The sequence below is a fragment of the Maylandia zebra genome, linkage group LG3 (genome assembly GCF_041146795.1).
Source record: "Maylandia zebra isolate NMK-2024a linkage group LG3, Mzebra_GT3a, whole genome shotgun sequence".
NCBI lineage: Eukaryota > Metazoa > Chordata > Actinopteri > Cichliformes > Cichlidae > Maylandia > Maylandia zebra.
The window spans coordinates 17,288,960-17,311,810 of NC_135169.1; the positions used below are offsets into that span (position 1 = coordinate 17,288,960).

Here is a 22,851-nt window from a genome sequence, read left to right on the forward strand (position 1 = left end):
AACCCCGGGGTGTACAGCCTTAAGCACAGAGAGTAGAGCAACACAGAGACGGACAGAGAGTAGCAGCAGAGGGGAAAAAGTGCTGGGGGTAACTTTCCCACACGCCCAAACAGAGCTGCAGGGGTCAGGTACAGGCCAGGGTACGGGCAGGGCTCTGGCTGAGGGCCCTGCCCAAAGGGACACCCTCAGGTTAGCCCTTTGCTTTGCCTTCTGACAATAGGTCACAACATGGTCAAAGGTCACACATTAATCCTAATTATTATAATCTTATAACTACATAGGTTCTTAAAACACTTCAGTGTAGTTCAAAGTATGTGCGCGGGTGTGTGTGTGTGTGTGTGTGTGTGATTATATCGTATCTCTGTTGCAATGTTACTGCTTTGGTTGTGCTGCAAGACGTTGAATGTGTATTAGGGAAGGTTAGTTACCGGAGCTGGAGAGTGACTTATTCAGGTGAACTCTACAGCATTAACTGCCCTGTTACTGTAAAACCTTAATAAACCATGGTGAAGCAAAATGTCTTGTGCTTAAGACTCTACATGAAAGTTAAAATATATATGTTCAGTGCACATAGATATATAGTGTATATAGTTACATAGTGATACATATCACACAAAAATCCACCACACCGTATGGGATTAGAACAATGCCACATTATCCCATAGTCCAGCAAAAAATGCGATTCACATTCATGTATGCGCAGCTAATCAACGTCGTTGACCGGCTATGACAGCGTCTTTATGTGCTGATGTTTTAGCTAGCAAAGCAGCGTGGCTGATGTGGAGTGAAGCCACGTTAATGACAACGTGTACAACCATTGGAGATGTGAGCAGGACAGACGGAACAATTGACGGAAAAAGTGTGGACTTTATACCAGTTTTTAAATTGTGTTGATAGGCCACGAAAAACCAAAACTTAAAAACAGCGTTTTGTAAGGAATGCGCTTGAAACCCCCTCTGAGCAACCCCCATTTCCTATTGGTGGAAAAATGTATAATTTCGACCAATCAAAAAATTATATGACAAAATGGCATTTAGTTGTTTAGGAAGGGGGACGTTTTGGGAGTGACGGCGGTGTTTTGAGATGTGAGAAATTTCTGCCATTTAGCGCAAATCTTGTGTAGTTAGTGTGTAGTGTAGTCAATAGTTTTGTTGTGTGTGTCAGAACAATGAGGCGACTGCTGAATGTTACAGGAATGATTCAGCTCCTGTTGTCAGGCCTGCAGGTATCAGGCTGTTGTTCTCCTTTATCCCATAGTGGACAGACATTATTTTTTGGAGTGGCACAAATAATTTGTGTGGCATCAGATTTGATGCAAACACCTGATTGTTCTGTAAATAGTTTGAAATGTGTATTTAAAAACCGCCTAAGATGCATTTTCAGGTAAACAGCTGCAAAAAACTTTGTTTGCCAAAACTCAGTAACTTTTTTGAATAAGCAACTATATAATTAATTGCCCAACATTGGTCATTATATACTATATTTTGCAGACAGAGACACCAGGACTCTCTCCCAGACCACAGACTCAAACTCATAATACAAGTCAGAGCTTTATAAAAAAGAAAGTTGAGTTCAAATTATTTTTCCTTCCAATAGGTTTAACGCAGGTCATGAACAAAGATTTTTGTTGTTGTTGTAATTTTCATTGTAAGTGGGCTTAAGCACTTAATTATAAGTAGTCTAACATAAATGTAATTGCTGTAATTTGATTATTTAATAAACCATGTAACTTGGATGGATTTGATGCTGGCGTGACCACAGGCCACACGTCTGATGTCGCTCAGTGGTCCAAGGGATCGCTCAGGGAGTTTGTGTGTTCGCTCAGACACGTGAAAAATTAGAGGGAACATTGGTTGTGCATGTTTCTTCTTCTTCCTCCCAAATTGTTATTTGACTTATTTTGGAAAATTTGGTCAAGATCATTGAGCCTTTGCCTCAGATAACTGAAGACTCCACCCTTAAACTGATGTTGTTAGGTGACGGCTGTGTGCAAACAGGAATAGGACCCAAGGTGCAGACTCCAGAGACAAACTTAAACCGAAACAGCTTTAATATTGAACTCAAACACAACATAACTGGAAAAAAGTCAAAATAAACTAACACCAGTGGACTGACAAAACAGACAGCAAAATAAACGGTAGATCGCGACACGGACGAGACCAAAGAAGCGTAAACTGAACACACTGAGATAAGACAGAGACCTTCAAAGTAAAACAGGAAACACATAACACAGACTGAACAAAGACACAGACTCACATGCAGGCACTACAGAGGGAACAGAGACGTGGGACCAGGGCAGACACAGACACTGACTGGACACGGGGATATAGGAACTAAGGATACACAGAGACGCGAACTAGACAAGGGGATGCAGGTGACAGGGGAGACAGTATAAATAATATCATAAACTCAAAAACCCTGGGTCAACGACCCAGGCATCCTAACAGATGTATTATTATTATTATTTTTTTTTTTTTTTGGCCTGTCCCATTTGGTTTTTTAGCCATCAGAACTGTTGTCTGAAGACCAACAAGGATACCCAATGGATTTATTTTGCCAAATGGATCATTATGGCATTGCCGTATTGGTCCATTTGATCGACCTTTGTTGTTATTATTAATTTTATTTTATTTTCAGTTGTTACAGATGGGACAGACATGACTGGGGGATAGGAAAGGGAGAAAGAAAGAGAGGAAGGAAAAGAAAAACAGAAGGGAAGAGGGACAGTGAGAAAGGGCACTTAAAAAGAGAAAGAAAAAAATCTCCTGGATCACCTGTTGAGAGAAAAAGAAGAGAAAACAATGAAAAAAAACAAAGCAATAAACTAAACACAACACCATCGCATTAATCTAGCTAAGTGTACACAGCAGTAAATACTAAATACTGAATGTTGTTGTGCAGCACGCAGGACCGACAGCGCACAATGTGCTTTGAAGTAGCAGCCAATAAAGGTGTAGTTTATGTCTATGAACAGTGAACACCCGTGTGCACACCTGTGTGGATCAGCGCGCTTCAAAAGGTTTCCCCATGTAATGGTCTGCTAGAGGGTGTAGAGAGCCATAGCCCCGTCCCCCAGGGCATGAAGCAGGCATGGAGGAGATCCAGTCCCCAGACATCCAGAGGCCCCAGAGTGCGAGAGCCCAAGGAGGACCACCGGAGGGGCATCCGTGCCACCCTCCTGGGAAGGGCTGAGGAGATCCCCAGATGAGAGGTCACCCAGTAGCCACGGAGCAGAAGCCAGAGGGGGCTGCACCGGCGTGCCCGCCGGCTCTGCCGGAAGCTAGCTGTCCCAGAGTGAACCAAGCCGCAGGCCCAGAGGCCCGAGGGTCCCCCGCACCCTGGAAGAGGTCTGACAGAGCAATGGGCGCCAGACCCGCCAAGTAGCCACCGGGAGTGAGCCGATACATACCTGAGCGCCCAGTCCCGGACACCAAGAACCACCAATGCACCGACCCCTGAGGGCATCAGTCACCAGCAGGGAGTTTGGTGAGGGGAGATAGGCCTTGGAGGGCCTGGGAGTTCCCAGAGAGGTGGAGTCTAAGACCCGACCTGACATATAAACACAGAAAACAGGCACACACAGACACAAACATGCGTTCCCACCCTCATGCACACATATACAAACACTCAGCACTCACCCAACGTAAGGATAGACACAAATGGACATGTACACACAATCACACTCCCCAAATATACTCTATACCCCGGGTCCAGGTACCCTCGCCCCCAGAGGGGGAAACAGAACCCAGACCCTGATGTATTATATTAAAATCTGTGATTCTGAATTACACTTAGACACTGCAATAAGTCATTCAAATATTTAAGTTGCTTTTGAAGGTTACATAGTACATACCCAACTGAAATGAGGTTTACAAATAGGAAAAGAGTTCACTACAAGTAGCATATTTGTTTAATATCATTGGAGGGAACTGTATGCAAGACAGGTTTAAAACAAGCATAATACACGACACATATAAGTTATGCTATGTATAAACAAACCTGTTAAGCCTGATTAATTACATAATGATGTGGAGGCAGGGAACTCACAGCACAAGCATACTCCTAACCTATTATAAGATTGTTTTGTATATTATTATATATAATGTATGTTGTTTTAATATCTAATGACAAAAAAAGAAACAAAATAAGATCACAGCGAGGCACATGTGGCAATATTTATTCATCAAAATAATATTATTAATTAAATAAACACAACATGTATTTTTTCACCCCCCCCCCCCCCCCCCCCAAAAAAAAAAAAAACATGTTCAAAGCACCACAACAGCACCCTGATAGTTCACAGACATGTCACATGGTATCAAACAGAAGTTGATAACTCGGCTCTGTAGAGTGGGTAATCATAATGAATCAGTTCATTTCAAGCTGTAGATGCAAGCTGCTCTTCATATTTGTGGCCACCAGATATCACCAACAAGCTTTGAGTATGAATTGTTTTTCAAAACAACTTTCAGAAAGATTAATTTGGTCACTGATAACCCTGAGTCTCTTATCAGTGTGCATTCAGTCCTGAACTGCCACTGATATTTTAGGTAACACCTACCATGTGAACGCTTTTTGAACACTGCAAAGAGAGATATAGTTTCAGTTTGATTGTTTTATAACAGGCTCAAAGATCAGCAAAGGTATTCTCTAGAAAAAGTCAGCATAACGAAAATAAACTACACCTAAACTTGGTTTACATCTGACCCAGATAGACTGCAGGTCATAACTTCTTACATGAAGTTCAGTTCACCTGACACTCGGACCTGATGCAACATGCAATCAAGGTCAACTGACCCTGTGTTCGTTGTGCTCCGTGTTTATCTGATAAATACACCAAGGAATGTGCAGCAATGAACGTTAGAAACTGATCAGACAGGTTCGCAGTGACTCGTTACTCATTGTCTCAGTTTTTGTTTCCTGCTCAGCTCCAGTAAGCCACTTCACTTTTACAGCGGCAGTTTGGATCACTGTGTCGAAGTCTGGGGTCTTTATCTGTGGTAAGTCTTTGTGTTTATTTGTTTGTTTGGTTTTTGAGTCAGAGAACAAACAAACATGAATGTTATAACAAAACACAAAAATTTGTTGTGAAAAAAAAAGATTTTTTTTCTAGATGCTACTGAACAAACTCTGAATAAAGTCAGACTGTTTTTCTCTGTCAAACTGTGAGCACATACAAGATAACAAATGTCTGTCAGTTGTTAAAACCTTACACAAAGCTCCAAATGTAGCAGCAAAGTGTGTGAAAAGCTGTATTTATGTTTATAAAGAACTGTTCTTGGAGACTCCAAGAACAAGACTTTGTCCCATCGAGGTGACTTAAAAGAAACTCTGAGCTTTCAGTTGTAGGTACTTATGTGCCTATAAGTTACACTGCTATGGAGCAGGTCATAGTCTAAGCTGATCTGTGTTCCTGGTGAGTGTTTGATGGGTCACCTCCAGTCTTGGCTGAGCCTTTGTGCTTTTCTTTAATGTATTTGCCAAATAGAGATAAAACACAGAGCTGACCTCAGCAGCAGGTTTCTCAGATTGTCTTAAGATAGCTACATAACCACAGGCTGCTGGTTATTGGTCTGCTGTTTACAGAGTGGGTGGAGTCAACTCACATGAATTGTTTCAGTTTCTTCTTTGAAAATGACTGCTTGATACAAACTCAGGAGCCAGCTGTCTGAAATGACTGAAAATGAAGCACTTTTACTAAGGTTGCGTAAAATAAACGTATGTACCTGTCTTTGTTGAACTGTGACAATCATCAGTTAACACAACTTTGCAGCTGTTTGGGGCAGAGTCCGTTTCCTCCTCAGAAAAAAAAAAGTGGGCGTTTGGTTGATTTTAAGCTTTAGAGTCATCGGATTTGTTCTGTACTCTGTCAATCAAACCTAGAGAGCTCACTTTTCTACTTTTAAAGGAAAATATAGTAGGGGCTCGATGGGTGAGAGCACTAGCATAAAGACTCACATTTCATGCTGAAAAAAAACCCAGCAACAACTACAAAAACGATTATCCTGATGATGACCATTGTGATGTATACATAATAATCAGTGAGTTATATCCTTAAGAATGCTTAAAACACAAGTGGACTTTTAATTTATGAACGTGACCCCTCTTATTTGGCAAAAATAGTATTGTGACAAATATTTTCTCACATTGTTTCAACAAATCATAAAGTACTGCACAAATTACATATTACACAAATTATAGCATCCAAAAACTGGTGATATGGAAACAGCTCTCATTATGAAAGAGATTAAACAACTATTTGCTTGCATTGTAAAACTGATTTCAGGGCTGACTTCAAACAGTGTAAAAACACATTTTGAATAATAATTTACAATAATTATTGAAAAGGGGAGAACAATCAAAATTTGTCCACTCGTCCACATCAGGTGGAGGCTGCAGGTGCCGAAAAGGTAACCAAAAAAAATACTGCCAAAATTACATTTACACGTTTTAAAACAAACATTTTTCTTGTTCTTTTTCAGATTTTCAGAACAGCTTTATATTGAGAATGCCTCACTTTTGCAGTCAGGTGTCACTGCTCTCTGTGGCCTGTAAGACAGAATAAAATATTCTAAAATAAACAAGCACATATTTTTCACATGGCTTAAAACCCAGGCTTTCGTTAGTAAGCAAGATTTACTCAAGAGTTAATAGACATGTACATAACTTCACTCGCACCCTTACAACAGTACTAGTTTTTATCCACTACAGACTAATACAATAACTGTTTTAGGCCTGAATGTACTATGCATGGCATCCACTGCAAATTAAATGGAAGAGGCTAACTTTCAATATAAGGAGGATACATAATGTTTAAAAGTCTTAAGCTCACAACTAATTTCTTTATATTTTACTTGGGAAATTGGAAATAAGTGCAGCAATTTCTTGAAATATGTAGTGTAGAACCACAAGAATTCCAAACCACTGACAAGCACCTGGGGGAGCCACATCAGCAGTATTAGCAGTCCTTTCTTGAAGGAGTGGTTAATTTTCACTTTGTACTTCTAATTCAAATGAGTAATTATAAATTTAAAGGTATTCAAGATGAATTTTTAGGTGTTTCATTAGTGATGACAACTAACCCCTGGGATTGATATACAGGGATGTTATACTATAACAATTGTTTACAGTAAGTAGGAAAGGCCAAAGACCAGTAGTCTTACAATTCGGATGGAGGAATAAATATCTTCCTTGACTGTGAAGCCTGGGCCTTCACCTCCTCTAGAATTTACTGCAAAGTCTGATTCTGCTAAAAAACAAGAAGATTACATGGTTTACTTTAGTGGAGAAATGATACAGCAATCTGAAAACATTCCTATAAAAATATTTCAATAACATAAAATAATTAGGACTGCATTAGGAACTTTTGATTTCACTGGCATTTCAGTTTAACATCTTTAGTGACAGGATAAAGTTAAAGTTATTATCTTACAGTGGCTCTAAAGAGCAATCAGTGGGCTGGTATCATAATATTGTAATTACTGGAAAAAAAATTCTATATGCATTCAAAATACTAACCCAGCTGGCAACTGTGTTGGGCCCCACGTATGGTTAAAGTGGAGTACACAAGTTCATCTGAATCATCTGAAGAAGAAAAAAAAACAGCTGTATATAACATAACCAGTTATAAATACTGATATTGCCGACTTAACTTGTGCTTTTTCTGTCTGTGGATTTATGCTGTGGTTTGACATAAGACATGTTCAGATTAGCACAAACACCAGATGGGTGGAAAACAAAACCCTGAATATAACACATCGAGAGGAGGTAAAAATATGTATGCAGCGCATCTCAAACATTACATGATGACACTTCAGCTTCCAAATTTGACTCACATGATTCTAGAAGGTTAACCTGTTATAAATATTTAAAATATTTTAGTCTCTCAAATGAAGTGGTGCTTGTTAAAAAAAAGTGTTAATTCAGACATTTTGTGATTATCACACTGAGCTAAAGAGCAATTTAAATAAAATATCAAGTAAACTTCAATCTATCAACTATCAAATACTCTGCTTTGTGGCAACATATATAACAGAATAAAAAGAACCATGTCTTTCTAGGATTTGAAAATAAATATATCAGTTGACACAATGACACTATTTTGCTGCAAATCACTCACCTGCTTGATTGGCTTCAGCAGAGTGTGATGTCCTTGTTAGTATCCTTTGGAAAGGCCATGAACAGAAAAGCAGAAATCCTGACATGAATAAAAGACAAAGGGAAAGAAGATGAATTCAAATTTAGCTTTCTTCTTTAATACAAAATTAGATAAAAAAGAAAACTGAAAGCCATTTCCTGGTTAATGTTTTGGTCAATCATTAACATAATCATAAAGAACACGGTTTATCAGAAAAACTACAAAAGTTAAAAAACCTTTTTAAGTGTTAAGCCAATAAAGCAGTGAATTAAAAATAAGTAATCTATTCCAGTCAAATCCAGTACTAGACTGCTACACGTTTCATACTTTGTGTTTCTTTGAGAGTCTTTTGCCTACAGTTTATAAAAGTAGCAGTCATTTTTACCTCTGCCTTTCCCTGTATGAAGAAATCGACCCAGCACAGTCACCAGTATCATGATAAAAATGATGATGGCAGTCCAAAGCAGGGCGATGACATATTTGTAGTCAGAACCAGGACGGTGAGTCTCTTCATGAGGCAATGCAGGTAACGCTACAAATAGAATGTTTTTGTAGTTGAAAATGATGCATATCATAATAAATGAATAAAAAAATATGCAACAGTTATTGTTTAATGAGCACTTTTAAATTAAAGTTGTGCCAATTAATATAAAGCATTCTCTCAGTTTTCACACGCCTTCTTTTTTTTTTCCTTCTGTAGTGAAAAAAAGAAAGCTGAACTTTTCTTCCAAGTTTCAAATTACTGGATCTGATCATGTGCCTATACATTTACATTACTTTGCTTAAACCTTAATAATGAGGTATTTTGATTGAAGGATGTGTTGATATTATGACTCACCTTTCATGGCCAGCCAGCTTCCCAGTGAATATCCAACATGAGGGATGCTGCACTTATAAAGGCCTTCATTGAGCTTGGAAAAATTGTTAATTTTTATGTTTTCTACAGCTACTTGTTCTAACTTGATGTCATCTTTGTAGAAAAATGCAAAGTTAGTAGAAGATGTCTTATTTCTGCAGAGAAGAGTGACACTGCTGCCTTCAGGTATAGCAAGAGTCAGACTGTCCAGGATCACAGAACCACCTGAGCAACATGTTTAAAACAAAGAATCACTTGTTTAAAAAATTACAGAAACATGTTTGTTATGTGGATTCCTGGTGTTAATATATTGATTGATTGATTGATTGATTGATTGATTGATTGATTGATAATACTTTATTCATCCCACGGGAAATTGGGTTAAGGCTGCCAGGCGTGCCAGTGCCATCTTACCCTTCCGACCAGACATACATTGCACAAACATCACATGGCGTTGACAGGTCAGAGAGTTATAACAATGGAAAATGCACAACATGAGGAAAGATGAGGAGAAAAAAAACTCCCCCCCAGACTGAGCTCCAACAGGGAGATGAGTTTGAGAACAGAAAAAAACACCTCAGCACATGAATAATCACATCTCACAACATAGAAGACATAAGCTTCGAAGGCATTTGGAGGGCGTGGGGGGGGGGGGGGGGGTGAGTGCAGGTCTGTGTCAGTGTGCATGCGTATGACAACAATCCTGTTATCATGGAAGAATATTTGTTGTTCCAGTCAGCTTCGACCTTGGTAGGCCTTCAGCTGGTGCCAGTGGGATAGAGTGAAGATGGTGAATGTTTGGGTTTAGTGCAATTGGGCTAATGTCCATCACTGGTCACCAATTCTCTCAATTCCCATTGTTCTTCTCCAAGATCTTATCCATATTGCTGAGCAATATGAATACTCACAGCCCTGCCAATCGTCTATCATGTCGGCCAGCCTTGTGGGATTTTGAACAGCTGAAGCTGTACTTCGATAAGCCAGGTCCAATCAGCCAGAACTCTGTTATTGTGGTTCCGAATTGGTAGATGTCGTTCAATGTCCTCCATTGACAGTGTCGCCAGACACACAACGCAACTGACCATCGAGTATCTGGCAGCAAACGTCTCCACGGGACAGTTGGGCTCTCCCAAGCCCAGGAAGGTGTCAATTCCATTACGCGACCAGTTGATCAAATCCATAATTCTTTAGGTTTTAGAGAACAAGACTGAGAAACTCTTTGAGGGTTAGTGAATAAGCGAGACTATACAAAAGACATGAGAAGCCAAGCAGGAAAGATAAGGGGGAGAGAAGGAGAAAAGTGCGACCGCCTCCGTCAAGAGCCGATTACGGCTCTGGAAAGATTATGTAAAATTCTAGTTTGATAAAGAGAAAAATACACTTTACTAATATGCACAACAATACAGGGTTCAAAAACATCCAGATAATACTCTTAACTGGCAGAAGGCACACATGATGCAAGTAACTGCGTGCTCTTTTCATAAATAAACACACATATATAAATATATAAATACATGAATAAGTAAAAAGCAAATTGATTTGCAGTATAAATCAGATTTAATACACATACCTGTGACTGTGATGTTGATAGTATTACTTCTCTTTCCTCCTTTAGCCCCACACCAGTACTCTCCACTGTCTCCTTGATAGACTTTATCAAACACACAGGAGGACCCTGATGATGTCTTCTTTGTTATACATGCTGGATTAAATGTTTCATTATTTCTAAACCCTCTCAGCTGAGTGGAGCCATCACAATGCAAAGACACAGATTCATACTCAAAGTGCTGCAGTCTGTTTGGTGTAACACGAGGGATAGCTGCATCTGAAATTAAGAATTTATTTGTTACCTATTGACTTGTTAAAACAGAAACTGTGTAAATGCTTTTTTTTTTCTTTTTTTAAAACTAAAATGCCTTCTAAGATAATTTAGTAATTCAACATTAAGAAATCACTTCACCTTAAAGTCAACAGTTAAATTTATCAATAAGAAATGCAAAATGGAAGAGCCTGATATTTTAGGCACATACAGAAAACGTTTTAGCTAGTTTGTTGTTTATAAAACTGAATGAATGAGTTCTAAATAAATTATTACACAAAAAATAAACTCACCCTCATCCCAAGTGCAGCTTTTCTGAACTTGTGTTCCCAGCAGAATAAATTCAACCATCACTTGAAAAACAAAGAAAAAATAAGTCCTTAATGTTTTTCCTTACAAATAATCTATAACTAATATATAAACTCATACAAAAAAATGAGACGTAGTACTTACTTATCCTGAAGCACAGACTTGTGACTGCCATGTTGCCTACTTGACTCAGTGTTAGGCTGAAATACATATGAAGTATTTGAGGCCTTCCTCTTCCTGTGCAGAGTTAGAGACACACTCATTGTGGCCTCAGTCTATAAACAACCACTGCTGGGGTTTATGCCGTCCTTTCCCTTTAAATACTTACTCTACTTAAGTAGTAGTAAGAGTTTATTCATAGTGCATATCACAGACATAACAATCACAATGTGCTGAACAACAATCACAACACAATATAAACAAAGAAACATATTAAAAACAAAATTTAAGGTGAATATAAATAACAAAAGAATGTTAGCAGAAGGCCTGATTAAACAAAAAAGTTTGTAACTGTTTATTGTTTTAGCAGTGTCAGCTAATCGGAGTTGGAGCGGTAAACTGTTCCAGAGCCTTGGTGCCACAGATTGAAAAGCTATGTCCCCCTTAGTCTTCAGTCTTGTACGAGGCATAGCTAATAGATTATGAGCTTGTAAGGGAAGACTGCAAGCAGCAGTGTGTTGGACAAGAAGTTGAGATAAATAATATGGAATTGTTCCTTTAGTGCTCTGTATGGAAGTGTGAAAATTTTATAACTATTTCTAAAATCAATTGGGAGCCAATTTAAAGAAAATAAAATACAGGCAATGTGAGCTTGCTTCCCAAAGTATGTCAGGAATCTGGTTGAAGCATTCTGTATTGCTTGGAGGCGTGACAGATTATTGTAATGTAGTGATGTGTCACAAACGAAATGGCTCTTAGAGCCGGATCTTTGACGTGAATGACGCGAGCCGGCTAATTATCATGAGCCGAGGGTTTTTTTTCTTCTTTCTCTCACCCTCTCTCTAGCACTTTTTCCGCTTCACTCCGCACGCGAGCCTTGTGCTTTGCGCAGGTCCATATGACAGAGAATGTGCATCTTCTTTATGTTTTCATATTTTAATTTATATTTAATTGTGTTGTGGTTTTGTAGTGTTTTGTGTTGTTTCACTTTAAATTTCTTTTAGAGGAAAAAGCTGAAAATTTAAATAGTTAAAAGTTGAACTGTGAATAGTTGGTTTTTGTATTACAGTGGAACCCCGACTTACGAAATTAATCCGTTACCGAGGGTCTTTTGTAAGTCGAAAATTTTCATAAGTCAAAGCACCCATTGCGGGTTTTGAGTGAGGCGATGCTGAACAATAGGCTACTATTGGTAACTAGAACAACATTACGTCGTTCAAGTGGAACAGCAAAGCGCAAGTACGGTATTTGTAAGTCGGGGTTCCACTGTATATGATTTATTTATTACATTTTATGCGGAGTGAATAAATAAAAGTATATTTACGGTGGCCCCTAGAGACAAAACACGTACAAACTCCAAAACATGTACAAACCCTGAAGCACGTATGAACTCTGAAGCATGTAAAAACTCCAAAACACCTACAAAACACAACAGAAGTGCTCCCGGATGCTAGGCGCAGTGTTGAGCTCTTTTTACCTATAGTGCATAATTTTATATTATTGTAAACAGTGATGGGAATAACGGCATTACAAGTAACGGCGTTATTTTTTTCAGTAACGAGTAATCTAACTAATTTCCTATCGTTACAACGCTGTTACAGTTACTAACAAGAAAACGTGGTCCGTTACTATTTCTCAACAAACAGACGGTTGAAGCTGTGTTCAGTTTACCGCATCTTATATCAGTTGCACGGAAGTAGCTGATTACGTAAGTGGTCAGGACGCTACAGCTTTAAGCAGCTGCGCGCACTCCCGCGGACGGTAATCACGATCACTGTCCAGCACAACACCTGGAGCTGAGGGGGAAAAACAATCGCATGAGGGCTGCTGTTTGACTGAGGAAGAATGAAGTAGCCGTGATAAGCCAATCACGACCACTTAAAGACAAAGCAACAAGGTGATAGATACCAGTTTATAAATTGTGTTGATAGGCCATGTAAAACCAGAGTCATGATAAACAATATATGCGTGTGTTTTTCCTCAATAGTTTTGTCACGTTTACTGTCTAAGGACAGAGCTAGCAAGCACTCTCTGCTTATGACCCAAAACAAAACAAAACAAAACAAAAACAAGGGAAGTTTTAGGAGTGACAGCGAGAGAGAGCGAGTTTTGAGATGTGAGAGATTTGTGACGTTTAGCATGTTTGGGGTGTGTAGTTAATGTGTAGTGTTGTGGATAGTTTTGTGTTGTGTGTCAGAACAATGAGGCGACTGCTGTCTCCAGGTAGAAACAGGCGTGATACACCTGCTGCTGTCAGACCTGCAGGTATCAGGCTGTGATGTTCTCCTTTATAGTGGACAGAAATTATGTTTTTGGAGTGGCACAAATAATTGGGGTGGCATCTTATTGAATGCAGTACACCTGATTGTTCTGTAAATAGTTTGAAATGGTTATTTAAAAAAGGTAAATGGATGCAAATAACTTTGTTGTTTGCAAAACTTGTGCATAGGATTTTAAAATTGACAATTTATATTTGCATTTAAAGTTATGAAATATTATTCATTAAACATGTTTGTGGTTGTTACAGTAAAAATATAACTTTTTCTACTCGGATTTTATGGTTTTTGTCTGATTTTAGATCAATTGTGTTAATACAGTATGTCAGAATGAAAACATAAATTCAGACATGTGAGGTTGCATTTTGTCCAAAACTCAAACGGAGCAGTGGCGGAAGAACGCAGAGTGGCAGAGTTTGAAATATTACTATTTCTTGATCACAAAATACTTTTAAGATATTTTCAGGTGAGAACGTTGCTGTGCAAACTTCAAATATCTGCTTGATTTTTCAAGACATCACATATTTGCAAAAGTGCTCTAATGTTTCGGGAGATGCCTGTTACCCACCAGCTTAAACGTGCTGCTGTTGTTTAGCGCAACATCCACTGGGTTCCTCTTTCTAGCACAAAGTGGACAATAAACAAACAAGACAGAATAGCTTATCATTTGCTGATATACACTGTCTTGCACAGCCATCAGCTGTGCAGTCAGCTGTTGGTTAACAGGCATCTCCAAAAACATTAGAGCCCTTCTGCAAGTATGTGATGTCTTGATAAATTGAGCAGACATTTGAGCAATTGCAAATACCAACAACTGAGCGAGAGGGGCTGTTATTGTGTGTGAATATGGATAATCACAAATACTCAAATTCATTTCTGGCATGCAGAATTGAATTTTGTTCTCTCAAATTAAACTTTTTGCTCAAAATAATTTTTTGCTCAACATGCAACATTTGTGCTTTTAAATCTTTTTTTTTTTTACGTGCGCTCAGAATAGAGGCACTAAAATAATGCTATAATCTCTTAAGTGCAAATGCATGAATGTCTTCTACTTCAGAGGAGAAGACTAAAGAAATTTAGAAATGTTCCTTAAATGAAAGAGACAGGAAGATCGATTTTATATGTGAGTCCTAGGTCAAGGAGTAATCAGATGCTATACCAAGATTATTACCACTTGTCTTTGCAGATAAGCAAAAAGAAGCAATCACTTGACTGATCCTTGAGTGTAAATTGGGTAGAGCTATAATCATGGTTTCGGTGTTGTCAGAGTTTAAAACAAGGGAATTTTTTGGTAGCTGGTCACTAATCCAGCAACAACCCTAACCCTAATCCAAACAATGAAGTAGGTTGAACTGCCTATCCTAGCCTGTCCTAGCTGGACAACCCAACTGGTGAGGTTTAAAAGACATGTACAATTAAATGTCATTACCATAAAATGGTCAAACAGAGAAAAGAGAAGGATTAAATGATGCCGGCTTCATGAAGCATGTCAAATGAGAATAATAATGGACCTAGGATTGAACTCTGAGGGACCTCACAGGTCAAACAAGCAGGGTAGGAGGAGAACCTGTTCACCCTAATAGAGAATGTCCTTCCAGATAAATAGGAGAAACGCCATTCAAGGGCTGAACCAGAAACACCAGTCAAAACCTTAAGCCTATTAAGTAAAGTATTATAATTGACTGTATCAAAGGCACCCATGAGCAGTGTTGTTCAAGTTATTTGAAAATAGTAATTAGTTACTAATTATCAATTACTTCTTAAAGAAAGTAATCTGGTTACTTTACTGATTAATTATTTTCAAAAGTAATTAGTTACTTTATTACTATTGCTGTTGTGCACGGGAGGAACCGTCTCTGCTCAAGCCCGTAGACAGCATGCAGAGGGACCTGATTTGCCCGAGCTGGAGGGCAGCGTGCCAGAGGGGCTTGCCTAGCCCATGTTGAAGTCACCGTTCCATCCCATCCAACGGCGGGCTCACCAGAAGGGAGAACTGCTTCGTTTCTGCCAGGGGTGAGCACGTTGTGTGGTCCTGCATGCCGGCCACCTGCCAAGCCATCTGTGAGCCTTGGCTTACGTCCTCTTCTGCTGCAAAGCTAAACTTTCCTTTTCAACATTGTCAGTGGACACACAGTCGCCCCCCCCGTCGCTGGTCCATAGGCTGGGGACACCGATCTTCATGGCCAATTCATGGCCTCCCTAGTGGTCTGAGGGTATGCCAGAATCTCTTTTTCAAAAGTCTTTTTCAATGGCCTCTATGAACTCCTCCCACACCCGAGTTTTTGCTTCAGCCTGCCTATCAGCTGGCTCCGAAGTGCACAAGCTAACCAAGCCCAATAGGAATGCTAAGTGAATTAGGTTTTTTTAACATAAGAAGATAGGAATACTGCTCGTCTCCAATGTATAGTTATCCTAAAAATATAGCTGTCACTTTGTGATACATATATGGTATGCCAATCTGACAATGTATGATGAGTGGCACTTGCATTCGTGCTCTGCTTTCTCTGGCAAGATTTCAGAGATGTACCTGAATGGCAGCAACTGAGGTCGAGGTCGATCCTGTTCTCTGGTGGCGGGGGAAAAACAAACCCTTTTGCTGAGTCGGGAAACGATCCATGTCAAATTTGATCACCCATAGTGGATGACAATTATATGTCTGCAACGATGTGACACCGGACATAAATGTAAAAGCAATACTGATTAAACATTTTCAAATAAACAATAACATAGACAGAGCAAGAGACAGAACCAGGTCAAACATAGGTGCCATATATTCGTCTCAAGAACTGGCTTTGAGTCAAGATTTGAAAATGATGAGGTTAAAGTTTTATTCCAATAATTGATGTACCGAAAAAAAGACAAATTTAAGCTACTGTGACATGACCAATTAGTTTCTTTCATTTTGGGCCCCCCATGTTTAGCTTTTGAGTCGTGGATAAGAAGCTTAAATGGAAAGTTCAAAATGGTGACTTCTCTCTAATGCCACACTTTCTAATGCCAGGATTCTGTCATCTAATGCTAACAAAGCGTGTTTAGAAATTCATATCCGTGAATTGTTACCATACTATGCCAAAAAGAAAAAACATACTAACACTGAACTATAAAACTGATGCACAGACTTTGTGATTGTACTGTAACTTTAATGCAGCATTATCAGCCATATATTATTATTGCAAATAATTTAATGAAAAGTTAACCAAGATCAAAAACACTGTAGGCAAAACAAATTAAGGTAAAGGCCAGCCGACAGCTTTTTGCTAAAAGTAGCGTAGTCAACTAAAGGTCACTTATTTAGCTCTGAATTCAAATAAAATTTAACTATGTACTCCACCTACATCATGTTGATGTTACCTTCCACCACTACAATAAAGACAAGAAATGAACAGCAACTGTACAACAGAGAGTTCTCTTATTTCAAATTTTCAATTTCAGCCCCTCAAGTTAATTCACCTGCCGTTTTGCCCCCTGCACTATTATAGCAGACTTAACAACAACTCCATGAGAGCTCATAAGGTGGAAAGAAGAAACAAAGAAACAGTCTTGTTGTTCATTTGAATTTTTGATGTAGTTCTATTTGTTTTATAACAGTGATCAGTTACCTCGCAACAGGCTCTAGGTTCTTGAGTAAGATTTTACAGACACATATATACCCTGGATGTTTCAGGGTGACTTAGCAATGATTTACTAAGTCAGATTATGTGTTCTTTTAAAATGAGTGCCACTGCAGCAGGTATGTTGTATTTTTATTTAAAAAAATTTCATGTCTAATTTATATCTTACCAAATATCTTGTCTAAAGTACCATCTCATACAAAATACATCTAATACATCTTCTAGTACTGAGTACCAGGCATTCGAATTGAATGTAAAATTATGAAACTGACTTGGCCATATGTTATTGTTTTATTAGTGACTATTTCTTTGAATTATTCTTTTTTTTTTTCATTTCAGAGCTGAATAATTCATCAGATGGCTGGACTCTCCTTTTATTCTCTCAGTAACTGCATTCTGCATGTCCTTCTTGTACATTATTGTAGGTAACCTCTAATATAAGATCACAATTATTATTGTGTGTGCGTTTTTAATTAGTGGCTCAAATTGTCTTGTTTAAATGGCACATATACATTTTTCATTACTTTTTTTTTTCTTAAGAGGTGTAATTTTGGTAACTATATTTAAATAATGTATCTACATTGTAACTAAATGTGACATCATTAAATTACATGTCATGATGAAAAATATGCAGAGGTTAATTTTTCCAAAGAATTAACATATTTGTTGTAAAGTATTAAAGTATTTTGAAAATTAAAATGTCAGCATAAATAAATTAATTATCTGATCTTTTCTTCTCAGGTCAGTCTCGGTTGATTGGTCCAAATCAGCCAATTACTGCAACAGCTGGAGAAGACATCACTTTGCCATGTCACCTGGTACCAGGAGAAAATGTTGCTGCGATGACTTTGGAGTGGACAAGACCTGACCTGGACCCCAGATTTGTGTTTCTGTGGCGTGCAGGTCAGGACCTCATAAATATGAAAAACCCCTCCTACATAGGTCGATCATCATTGTTCACTGATGAGCTGAAACATGGAAACATTTCACTGAAACTGTGCAAAGTAAAACCTGCAGATGAAGGCAGATACAGATGTCACATCCCAGAGAAGAATGAAGAAGCTTTTATTGATCTTGTGGTCGGTAAGTGAACGAATTATATACATTGTGAGTACAAAGTGCAGTTAAATTAGGTTGAATCAACACAGTTTTGAGTTATTGATTGTTACTCAAGCTGGGAAATGAATTATAATTATTATATGAAAATATTTACTATATGATTATTGACCAAATAAAAAAAAATCTGAATTATCATTAAAAAATGAGGCAGCGCGAATGAAGTTTGTATCAGATATCCATTATTCAAATATTATCTTTACATTTGGGCAAATATATTTTTATTGATTTGTATTACTGATCAGTATTTTAAATTGTACATTTCATCCAGCATCGAGTGCTGTTTCCTCACCTGTCATCAGCTTAGAAGGGATTGACAGAGACAAGACAGGAGTGGTGTTAGAGTGTAAATCTGAAGGTTGGCACCCAAAGCCTGAGCTGCTGTGGTTGGACGCTGAGGGAAACCTCCTCTCTGCTGGACCTACAGAGACCCTCAGAGGTCCTGATGACCTCTATACTGTCAGCAGCAGAGTGACTGTGGAGAAGAGACACAGCAACAACATCACCTGCAGAGTCCAACAGAAGCAAATCAGCAAGAGCAGAGAGACACACAGACATGTTCCAGGTAAATATCGTTTAAAAAATGTATGATATGCTTAATTCAGCCTAAATCAAAATCTGTTGAAATAACATGTAATTCTGTGTTTATTGTTTCAGATGAATTCTTTGAGCTCACATCCTGTTCTGCTGCTCCCATTGTTATTGGTTTGGCTGTTAGTTTGGCTGTAAGCATCATCTTGATTTTGATTGGAGTCTTTTTCATCTGGAGACAAAACAAAACAAGTAAGATACAAATTGATTCACCATGCTGTCTAAATTAATATCTCAAGTTATTCTAACAGGTTTTGAAGCAAAGTGTAAATTACACTTATTTTTTATAAGCAGCTAAACATCATTGTGTGTTATGAGATAAGGCACAATATATGCACTTCATCATTTAGTTTAAAATGAGATGATTATATGCTGCGTTATCATTTTAGCTCAAGAGAACATCGTATTGTAATCTTGTCTATGCTTTTAACAGATGTCAGGAGAGCTCACTGTGATGCACGTAAAGAACAAGAAACAGCAAACCGCCCTGAAAGTGACAAAACTGAAAGAGACCAAGAGCAAGATAAGCTCATGTTACAGGACATCGTTGCAGTGAGTGATATGAACAAAACACAAGAAAATGAACAGACAGAAAATTTTGAAAAATAAGCAGGATATTACATGTATATGGGGAAGAAAGAGTGTGAGTGGAAAGAAAAGAGAGAAAATGAAAATGGCACAAATAAAAAGAATATATGAATAGCATGTCCAGGGTTAGCTAACAGTGAAATAAATCTTTTAGAGCAATTATACATGACAGAGAAATAGTTACCATCTTCTGTTATAAGAATAGATGATATTTTTCTGCCGTCCTGATATTCACATCTTTTGTTTTGTCATGTGTCATTGTGCAGTTTGTTATGCAGGATCTCACAACAGAACTTTTTCTATTTTCTCTTAAGTCTGGAGCACTTCCCAAAACTCAGCAACTGATCACTCTTAATCTCCACAGTTGCTCATGAAGAAGAGTCCAGAGTTCTTCTGTAACTAAAAAGCCATATTTCCACAAATCCACCAAAGATACAACTAAAATCACATGTATTCACTTTTAAATTAAAACCTTACATAATGTTAACATGTTTAAGCTATAGAGGCAGGATGGTGGTTAGCATAGTTGCAACAACACAGTCCTGGGTTCATATTGTTAATTTCTTAAATGAAAACTGTTAAAGTTTGCATATTTTGTCATAAGCTAAAGAGAACATTTGATAAAAGCACTGACACTTTATAGATGAGAGATAATAAAATTAATTCAGTCAGTCTTCAGTTTGATTTTAATAGTTTATTCTTGCTCTCATATACAGTTACCTTAGTTTAGGGTCAGTTAGAGGTCAGATTCTCTGTGCGAGCTCTTTTAAGAAAGAGAGATTTGAAACAAAACACAAGTGCCTCAATGGTTTTCAGACTGCTATGGTTTAACAGTCCTTAAAGATGTTATAAAAAAAAATATGAGCATGAGTAAAACATTTAAAAAATGCAAAAAATGTTGGTGTGCTTTTCAGGCTGAACATTTGTGTTGATCTGTTTGTCTGTTAGTGTGAGAAAAACCATCATGCAGCTGAGGAGAAGCTGAAAGAGGCTCATCGGCAACTGGAGAAGAAAGATGCAGAGATCAGCAACATGAAGAAAGAAGTAAACACACAGATAAACATCCACATTTCCATTATGTTGACTCATATTCATTAACAGAAACCTTGTCCTAACACTAACAAACAAATGCACAGATTTACATGTATGCATTAGTTTCCATTTTGTCCTCAAAAGAAAGTAATCCAAACTCCAGTCGGGCAAAAGCAGATTTATTATCCATTGAAATGAGTGATGAACAAACACACTGCCAAACAACAGACACAATGTGCTACAGCTGGAAACATTCATGTTCCTAATGACAGCAGCACTCACTGTTCGACCACACCCATAGTTAAGTTAAGGCTAAACCGTTGTGTTGATCTGTTTGTCTGTTAGTGTGAGAAAAACCAACATGCAGTTGAGAAGCTGAAGGAGGCAGATGAAAAACTGAAAGCGGCTCATCGACAACTGGAGAAGAAAGATGCAGAGATCAGCAACATGAAGAAAGAAGTAAACACACACAGACTGTTGTTTTGAACACTTCAGGACAAACACATTCATTTACTGGGACCTCGCTCTGTCCTCAACCATAAACAAACAAACATGCAGCACATTTACATGTATTTTACACTTTATTAATGCTTAAAAAGAAAACAAAAACCCAAACTCAGTGTGTAAAAACAGATTTATATTAAAAACACAGACAAAGACTCAACTTTCTGTTATCTAAAGAAAAAACAGGAAGACGACAAGAACCAATGTCGTGTCGTCTTCTTGAGAAACTGGACAGTGAATAAAAACTGGAGATCAAATTTTTTTAAATGTTCAAAATATTTTTACTGTGTTTAGCAAACACTGTTTCTCATAGGCTCAAATATCTTGTCCATCTCTCCCTCTCGCACACACTAATCTGCATATGTCGTCTCTCTCTCAGCCAGACACAAGCAAACCACCTCCTGAGAAATCTCAGACCAGTTTTGAGGAACAGAATAAGAGCGACTCAGCCAATCACAGCTCAAAGACAGGTGACATCACTGTGGTCGAGGTCGAGAAAAATGGCAGCTATATCTTTCTGAAAAACACTTCCAGTGAGGTACTGCTGCTTGCATGCTGATGAACAATGAGTACTACCTAAACACAAACAACATGTTCCATGTATTCAGAAATATTTTAAAAAGGTCCTTTTCACTTATGTGGACGTAACACACTCATTTATAAACACTTTGGATTTAACACACACTGAACTTTATTATTGCCTCATTCATTTTCCCCCTTTTTTATTCTCTTGTTTTCCTTTTACAGAATAAACTTTTGTCAGGTTGGAAGTTAAAACTACAGATCAACAACAGAGAAAGTGCCACATACGAATTTAAAGAAAACTTTATACTGAAAGCTGGAAAGACACTCCTTGTGAGTCTCTGTGTTACTAGATTTTTCGTTCAGTCTCTCTTATTGTTACTTTTAACTTGGACATCTGTGACCTTTTTATTGGTTACATTTACAGTTACGGCAAGATGCTGTCAACAAGCCAAATGAAACTGATGCTGACCTGCTGTGGATGAACATGGTCATCTGGAACATTGGAGACGACGTGAAGATCGACCTCATCAGCAACACTGGAGAAGAACAGATGCTGTTTAAAAACAAGATCATGTAAAATAATCAGAGTCACTTTTCTGAGGGATAAATTAAATAAGAGCATTATTACATTTTATATATTTCATATTATTTTATGTCAGTTAAACATTTTGTGTTTTTATTGAATTAAAAATATGTAAATAAAAATATCTTTAAAAAGGAGTCTTTATTATTTAGAGGTGCATCACAAATGTAGTTTAACTGCAATGATGTGGACAATGGTGAGACTTCGCTGTGTGTTTTAAAGCTGAAGGTACATGAGTGAGAACTTCACAAAGAGAAAATCTTACAAGATCTCAAGATCTTTTTTTCTGTTTTACTTTGAAAAGTGATTATTATTATTTTTTTTTTAACATAAGTCGCAGCGACCACTCCCTAGTTGACTATTTGCATTAGAGACGTAATTTTTTTGTTTTCCATTCTTTGGCACAGATTATAGAACAGGAAGTGGTTTGTAATTAGCATCGTTAACGTCATCAAGACAAGAGCGCTGAATCCAAAGTAGAACAAACAACAGGTTGTTGTACTTTGGACTGATGACTGGCCGAGCACTTCAAGTCCTGATATCATCATCCAACATCATAACATCATACAGCTAATATCCTAAAGTAACAGTTAAAACAGTGCTCAGGATAATTGAATTTGAGTAAAGCACTCTGTGAAGGCAGCACTGTTTTAAGATGTGGTTCACCAACATCAGATATGCTGCACTTGTGCCATCCTTCATCAGATATGGAAACACTGTGGCTCACCATATCTCCTGTTATTCT

At 38.0% G+C, this 22,851-nt stretch overlaps 1 protein-coding gene and 1 long non-coding RNA gene across 4 annotated transcripts; one reads left to right on the plus strand and one right to left on the minus strand.

The window, feature by feature from the left end:
• Positions 1-4,921: 4,921 nt before the first annotated feature.
• On the plus strand, positions 4,922-22,161 carry LOC101486014 (butyrophilin subfamily 3 member A2-like). Of its 3 annotated transcripts, XM_076882646.1 has the most exons (11): positions 4,922-5,000; positions 17,507-17,588; positions 17,909-18,250; positions 18,555-18,848; positions 18,941-19,066; positions 19,308-19,426; positions 20,411-20,506; positions 20,840-20,953; positions 21,378-21,536; positions 21,746-21,853; positions 21,948-22,161. In XM_076882646.1, the coding sequence occupies exons 2-11, from the start codon at positions 17,525-17,527 to the stop codon at positions 22,098-22,100; spliced, it is 1,575 nt and encodes a 524-aa protein (XP_076738761.1). In that variant the 5' UTR covers positions 4,922-5,000; positions 17,507-17,524; the 3' UTR covers positions 22,101-22,161. The 3 variants fall into 3 exon arrangements, with proteins under 3 accessions (XP_076738761.1, XP_076738763.1, XP_076738762.1); XM_076882648.1 differs by lacking the exon at positions 20,840-20,953; XM_076882647.1 differs by lacking the exon at positions 20,411-20,506.
• Positions 10,685-11,305, minus strand: LOC143414012 (uncharacterized). The gene is made up of 3 exons (XR_013094575.1): positions 11,266-11,305; positions 11,106-11,165; positions 10,685-10,818 (listed from the first exon to the last, which is right to left on the minus strand). It is a non-coding gene; the product is annotated as an uncharacterized LOC143414012 (long non-coding RNA).
• Positions 22,162-22,851: the final 690 nt, after the last annotated feature.

Bases quoted from the DNA above. Each gene is read 5' to 3' on its own strand.
- LOC101486014 (XM_076882646.1), top strand. From the start codon at position 17,525: ATGGCTGGACTCTCCTTTTATTCTCTCAGTAACTGCATTCTGCATGTC. The intron at 18,849-18,940 runs GTAAATATCGTT...TTATTGTTTCAG, and splicing joins GACACACAGACATGTTCCAG to ATGAATTCTTTGAGCTCACA. The intron at 21,537-21,745 runs GTACTGCTGCTT...TTCCTTTTACAG, and splicing joins TGAAAAACACTTCCAGTGAG to AATAAACTTTTGTCAGGTTG.